At 34.0% G+C, this 7,679-nt stretch overlaps 1 protein-coding gene across 1 annotated transcript in view; it reads left to right on the forward strand.

Annotated features, from left to right (window-relative positions):
- The window catches only part of LOC111384620 (RING-H2 finger protein ATL66-like), a 10,125-nt gene extending 3,054 nt beyond the window's left edge, over positions 1–7,071 (forward strand). The window contains exon 2 of the mRNA XM_023008925.1: positions 6,603–7,071. Within this exon, the coding sequence (XP_022864693.1) occupies positions 6,603–6,936 (334 nt within the window). The 3' untranslated portion in view covers positions 6,937–7,071. The remainder of the gene's footprint in view (positions 1–6,602) is intronic.
- Positions 7,072–7,679: the final 608 nt, after the last annotated feature.

Genomic DNA, 7,679 nt, shown 5'->3' on the forward strand with positions numbered 1-7,679 from the left:
GGGGGGGGGGGGGGATTTCACAGGGTCAATTGACCCTCTAGATTTTGTAATTTTTCAATTGACCCTCTAGATTTTGTAATTTTTTTTTCCAGCTTTTTTTATTAGAAGATATCTATAATTTTTATTTCTAACCCCATAACCCAAGTCGTCTAGATCAGCCCTTGCCTGGCACCCCCACTAAACCAGCCCTTTGCAATTACAGATTCGCCTTGACAAGTATTGAAGACAATCTTTTGGAATTCGGTACATTAAAAATATGGATTCACCTACAAGATATTATTATTGAGGAAATATTAAATACCAGATCAAATTGATTTTATTGGTTCTTTCCAATAGACATTTTCAATGGCACTAGCTTTATGTTTGTGGAATGTCTACAAGCTTTGGACACTTTCTTTTTACAAGTCATTTTTTTATAATCTCGATTTTTCTTTCCCTTTGCATTCACGTTTGTAGGCGTAAAAACATTACTAACTCATATATTCGTGTCGTTTCAGATCAACAAACCTTGTACGCTTCTAAGAAATTCTATAAGAAGTGACAAAGGGTGCCCCCACTGGAAGTTGGCGGAACCTTTTTTTTTTTTTTTTGGTTTAAAAAAAAATATTTCAGAAAATTGTGCATTGCTTTGTTTTATAAAAAGTCAGTTTAGTTCCCGCTCATTCAATACCTTCAAGTTAAAAGTGGAATCAATAGATGACGAGAATAAATTATGCCATAAGAAGTGATGCTGAAAAACATATTTTATTTTTTAATATCCAAACTTAAATTGGTTTAGTAGACATTGTGATGTTGGAGATGTTAATTGAATGTAATCGTTTACCTGTTAACTACTATTTTAGTGCCAAAAAAAAAAAAAATGATGTATGCAATTTCTTGTCATACACTTTGTTAGATATACACATATGGTAAACCAAGAGCAAACCAATTGGAAAAATTTTAGAGACGACGACTTCAGGAACGAAGCAAGAAACTTAGGCCTTGTCCTCTTTGTGTTTCGATTTTGTAGTTTTGAGTTTTGAATTCATTTTGTGTTTTGTGTTTTCAGAGTCTGTTTTGAAATTGTTGAAAATACGTTTTTTTTGTTATTTTGCAAAACTATTTCTCAAAACACAAAAATGAAAAACATGCTTGCTTTGAAATTTTCAAAATAATTTTTTATAATATTTTGTTGAAAAAACTGACACAACACCACCATAACACCACCACAAAAGCCGACCAAAATCAATACCACCACAACGCCGCCACCAGTCACCATTGTCAGCCACTGCCAAAATCAACACCAACACCAACACCCATCAACCAAAATCAACCACCGCCACCGCCAAAATCAACACCATCACTACTACCATGAACCATCAAAAATTGCCATTGTCGTCGCCACCACATAGGAAGAAAATCGGCAACAGAGGGGGGGGGGTACGCGGAAAACATAGAAGAAAGAAGAACCGCATCAATTCAATTCATCAAGCATGTCATCACAGTGAAGATTAATTCAACCAATTCAGCCACCACATCATCGTCGTCGACTGTCACCACCACCATCTAACAAATCAACCGAAATCAACACCAACACTACCACTACCATCAACTGCCATTGCTATCAGATCAAAAAAGGAAAAAAAAAAAAAAACCCAACTGCATAGAGTGAAAAGAGGACGAACTATAGCCGACGTTGAAGAGCGCGCTGCTACGACCTTCGTCTCCCCGAACCCCAGCCATCGTCGAAGAGAGAGGAGATAGAGACGAGCCCACACCGACAATAGCCTTGCGATGAATGGGTACGACGTAGGCGACGCTGCAACACCCCACACTGATGCCGGCATCGAGGCATATCCTTCGTCGCCTCTCCACACCAGCGCCGGCAAAAGAGAGGAGGAAGAGAAGGTGCAAGTGTGCAATGAAGAGAGGAGGGAGATGGACGAGTCTGAAGAAAACGTGAAGGTGCAAGTGTGCCACTTGTTTTCCGCGTTTTCATTTCTTTTCTATTTTTGTGAAGAAAAAGCCCAAAACGTCAACCTTGACTTTTTGGGTTTTCTTTAGAAGTTATTTTTTTTTTTTTGTTTTTGAAAACTCGTTTTTGAAAATGGAAAAAAAAAGAAAAAAAAGAATGCGTTTTCATTATTTTCAAAAATCGAAAACAGAAAACGACTTAAAAACGATAAAGAGAATAGGGCCTTAATTTCTGCCCTTGTTTGAGATACATTATTTTTATAAGAATACATTTTTAATAGTATATTGATGGGAAATATATGGTTAAAAAATAATGAAAAGTTTTGAAATTGCTTGTAATATTATTTTATTGAAAAATATGTGGTTAAAATAATGTCAAATTATTGTTTAAGAATGTATTTTTTTTAAAGAATGTGGGTCAAACCAGGCCTAATGCTACTTTTAGAAAATTATAATTTTGGGGGTCAAAAAATCATTCAATATTTTGTTACTTTCATACATAATTATCATCTCCGCTCTCGGTTGAATCGTGAGATGCTAACAATACACATGAATTAATTTCATATATATATATATATATATATATATATATATACATCGAAAGTGAGAAGCACTGGAAATGACTGATTTTTCCTATCCAAAGTCTAATTAAATATGGAATGAATACCCAAATATGTGCATCGGCTGGTCCAATTTCCACCAAAAATGTGGGGATTGAGAATGCTTGCCGCTCTGTCACATATCATCCGAGTATTTGGGGAGACTATTTTCTCGCATATACTTCAGACCTCACGGTATATTTAAATGTTTTTACAAATACTTTTTTCATTTTTTTAATATCTTTCACAAATTGAAAATTTTATTTCTATAGTAACATAGTTGTTTGCACAATATGTTTGAAATGAAAGAAAAGAAGCTGTTTTTATTTTTTAAAATTTTTTTTTTTATTATTATTTTTTTTAAACTCCTAGTTTAGCCTATCTTTTTTAATCTACAGTAGAAAGTAATGTAGCCTACAATGACCATGTTGAATTGGTAGCTAATGTACTCTAGGTTCAGCCTTTTGTATATTTTTCTATTTACTATGTAAAAAGAAGTCTATATAATACGTATGGAAGAGAAAAATGAAGGGGGATTGACCCTTTTTTCTCTGCAGCTCTTTGTTTTATCTCTTTTTTTCTGTTTTTGCACTTCTTCATTGTTCTTCAAGTCTATTGCTGCCTTTTCCTTTATTTTTGAAATTATAGTGCTGGTTTTCAGAGCTCTTTTATAGGAAAGGAGCTAACATTTGGTATCAGAGCATCCATTGATCTTAACGCTTGTGAGAGAAGATAAGAGTGGCAGGAACAAGTCTTCCTTCACTTCCAATACCAACAGTGTTTTCTAGAGAAAATTATGACTTTTGGTCTGTCAAAATGAAAGCTTTCTTAATGGTACATAAACTATGGGAAGTGATTGAGCAAGATTATGAAACACCTGAATCTGATGTGAACTACACAGTAGCACAACTTAAGCAGCAGAAGGATCAATCCATGAAAAATATGAAAGTTCTTTCTTTCTTATATACAGTGGTGTCAGAAGAATTTTTTCCCATAATTGTTGCTGTGTCTACAACCAATGCGGCATGGGATAAGCTTGAAGGAGATTTCAAATGATCTGAAAAGATAAGTGCTATAAGGTTACAAGCCTTGTGCAGAGATTTTGAAAATCTAGAATGAAAAAAGTTGAAAAGATTAAAAATTACATTTCAAGAGTTGTAGATATTGTTAATCAACTCAAGCTAAATGGGGAGAAAATTTCCAATAAAAGAGTAGTTCAAAAGGTGTTAATCACCTAGCCTGAAAGGTCTGATGCTGTAACAATAGCCATAAATCACACAAAAGACCTATCAAGTCTCTCATTAACAGAACTTCCAGGTGCTTTATTAGCTTATGAGCAGAAACAAGCAATAAGAGCAGAAAATTCAGTTAATGAGCTTTCATTGAAAAACATAAGCAACAATACTCAAGGAGAAATGGTGAAAAGAAGCAGTATGATGGAAAAAGAAGAGAGAAGGCAGATGTAGCAAACAAGGAATGAACAAAGAAAATAGTTTTTCATATTCTCCTTGTGGTGTTTGTAACAAAACAAACCATTTGGAAAAGAATTGTTGGAAATTCAAGCAGTGCAGTTGCTGCAAAAAATTTGGTCATGTGGAGAAGTTTTGTAGAGCTAAACTACAAAATCAAACCTCAATACAACATCAGTCAAGATCTCAAAATCAGCAAGCTTCACTTTCTCATGAAAAGAAAGAAGATCACTTGTTTCTTGCATTTCATGTTTCAAAGAAGATGATCACTTGTTTCTCGCATTTCATGTTTCAGATGTAGTAGAAAAAGATTATTGAATTAGTAATAGTACTTGTACAAACTATATGAGAAACAAGGAGGAGATCTTTTGCAATTTCAATCTTAATTGTAAAGCTACAATTAGAATGCAAAATGGAGAAGCTATTTAAGCTAAAGGACTGAAAAACATTGCTGTTCAGACAAAGAAAGAAACAAGATACATTGATAATGTTTTACTTGTACCTAGTTTAAGTTCAAATCTATTGAGCGTAGGTCAAATGGTTCAAAATGGTTATTCATTGCAATTTAAAGATCATTTGTGCAAAATATGTGATTCACATGATGTTGAAATTGCATTTGTGCCTATAAAGAACAAAAGTTTTAGTAAATTGGCAAAGTGTTATTGCAAATGCTGTAGAAGTTAATTTTGACGTGTCAATTTTGTGGCACAAGAGATAGGTCATTTTAACTATAAATCCTTAGCTTACCTCACATGGTATGATAAAAGACTTGCCTCAAATTCAAGAGCCAGGAAGAGTACGTGAAAGTTGTAATTTTGGCAAAATGCATAGAGAATCATTTCCGATAAAAGGTACATGAAGAGTAACATAAAATCTTCAACTTGTGCATACACATATTTGGGGCCTATGAAAACATTTTCATTGAGTCAAAATCTATATTTCGTGCTTTTCATTGATAATTTCACAAGAATGTGCTGGGTGTATTTTGTGAGAAATAATTCAAATGTGTTTAATGTTTTAAAAAATTCAAAACTCTTGTAGAAGCACAATCAGGTTGCAAAATTCATGTGTTGAGATCAGATAATGGCAAGAAGTACACTTCAACAATGTTTGATCAGTTTTGTGAAGAAAATAGAGTTCATCATCAACTTACTGTCCTTTAACTCTACAACAAAATACAGTGGCTGAGAGGAAAAATAGGTCAATCATGGAGATGGCTTGATGCATGCTAGCTGAGAAAGGACTACCAAAAATGTTTTGGGCTGAAGCAGTCTGTACTTCAGTTTGTTTGCAAAATAGACTCTCAACTAAGGCTGTGAAAGATGTGACTCCAATTGAGGAATGGAATGGAATGAAACCTATAGCAAAACATTTCAAAGTGTTTGGATCATTGTGCTATATTCATGTTTCAGATCAAAAGAGAAGTAAGCTGGACAACAAGGTAGTAAAAGGAATCTTTCTTGGCTATAGTTCTCAATCAAAGGGCTACAGAGTGTACAATTTAGAAAATGGACAATTTTCAGTTTCTAAAGATGTTAAAGTTGATGAAATGTTAAATGGAATTGGAAGGAAGCCAAGTCACAACAACGATCTCTTCATTTTCCAATTATGCAGCTGAATACTCTTATTATAGCTTCTGAAATTCGATTACCTATGGTAAAGTCAAGCTCTTCGAATGATGGTAAACAATACATAGTTTGACCATTCCTTCACTCAAATAGCCTTTACAAACAAAACACTCATTTCAAGTTAATACAAGTTTTCCATACTTAAATATAATGTGTGTTTGAGCTGCACTATTTCTAAAGAATATATTTTTGGAAATAGTAGATTGATGTAGAATATATGCGTAAAAAATAAGAAAGTTTTTTGGATTTGCGTGTAATATTATTTTATTGAAGAATGTGTGGTTGAAATGCTGTCAAATTATTGTTTAAGAATGTTTTATTTTTTATTTTTCAAATAATGCAGCTCAAATATGGCCATAGATTTGATTCCCAATTTTTCTTAAAGAACTCTACTTATTAAGTTTTTATCCATTTCTAGTACCTGAAAAGCATTAGTTAAAGTAATCTTCTTTCGCGAAGTGAAGTTGATTTCAATGTTCCCTTTGCCAGTCACTTTAGATTGTCCTTAATTTCCATTTGAATTTTATGTCCATCAACAATATCATGATAAGTTTTGAAAAGTGACTTATCATAACATATAGAGATTGTTGCGCAGGTGTTATACTACCAACCTGAAACTTTGCTTTGAATTACATTGATTTCGCTCACCATAGTGATAATCTCTTCAACGGAGTTCACATTTCCTTCCTTCTTTTGTGATTTTTATGCCTGCAATCTCTTACATAGTGTCCCAATTTTCTACAAACATAGCAAGGTCCCTTGGACTTGGTTTTGAGCTTTCCTTGATCATTTTTAGGACTAAGTAGCTTCCCCTTCTTTTTATATTTGTTGGAGTGATCCACATTGTCCTTTGCATTGACTTTTGAAAAGCCATCATAAGAACTTTTGCTCTCATATTGAGCCTTTGATTCCTCCTTTATATGAAGATTTTTTTTTTATGTCCTTTACGCCAGGTGGGTCTGTCGATACCGCCTTCGTCCTCCTCAGCCTTCCGCTTCCCACTTGGTCCACGTGCCGCCGCCGCCGCCTCAGCCACAGCAGGGGCTGGACTCAACCGCAATTAACAACCTCCCGATTGTTTCGTACATGGGATCGGGATCGAGTCCTGGGAATTTTGTTGATTCAGAGTGTTGTATTTGCTTAGGCATTTTTCAAGATGGAGATGAAGTAAAAGTGCTGCCTCGCTGTCACCACTGCTTTCACTCGGACTGCGTGGATAAGTGGCTCACGACTCAGTCGAGTTGCCCGCTTTGTCGTGCTTCTCTCCGAGTTGACTCTGCTGTTTGACTCGTTTGTTTTATTTATTTTGTATTTCTTATTTTCACCTCCATCAAAATAGGGGTATTTTGTGCAGATTATTTCCACTAATAACCATTGCGACATATATTCCTAAAATGGATTTTATAAATTTGATTGCGATCTCCTAAAGTGGATTTTTATTTTTATTTTTATATTTTTTTTTGGATATAATGGAACCAATGCTTAACGTTGATAGTTAATACAAACGACAAAAGGGGAAAACAATTAAAAAATAAATAAATCAAGACTCCACTTTGGACGAGACAAGATGTTTTATAGTTCAATAATAGGTGACACCAAAACGAGAATATCTGTAGAATCTATCTAAAACTTAGAACTTAAGGTTGCCTTTTTAGTTCCCGTTTGGCTCCCATTGTTTTAAATTATAATTTTTTCTCTGTTATTTTTAACAATACAATATTTCATAAAATAATATTACATGTAAATTAAAAATGTTCATTCTTTTTCAATTACATATTCTCCAAAAAAATACTATTCCAAAAATTATAAATTAAAATAATGAGGGAAAAATGGAGACTTAATATCTCGTTTTTGTAGCATAGTGCTATATACAAGATAAATGTGTTATGCTACTCAATCAGGGGCCTATCCCGACCCTGTTTGTGTAACAAGTCTCAAGATAAATAAGATGCCGATTAAATGAATATTCATTTTTAGTGTATTTGGTTCAATATTATTGAGTCTGACAATGGCATTCAAGCTTTTGTCGA

The sequence above is a fragment of the Olea europaea genome, unplaced genomic scaffold (genome assembly GCF_002742605.1).
Source record: "Olea europaea var. sylvestris unplaced genomic scaffold, O_europaea_v1 scaffold2955, whole genome shotgun sequence".
In the NCBI taxonomy this organism is placed as follows: Eukaryota; Viridiplantae; Streptophyta; class Magnoliopsida; order Lamiales; family Oleaceae; genus Olea; species Olea europaea.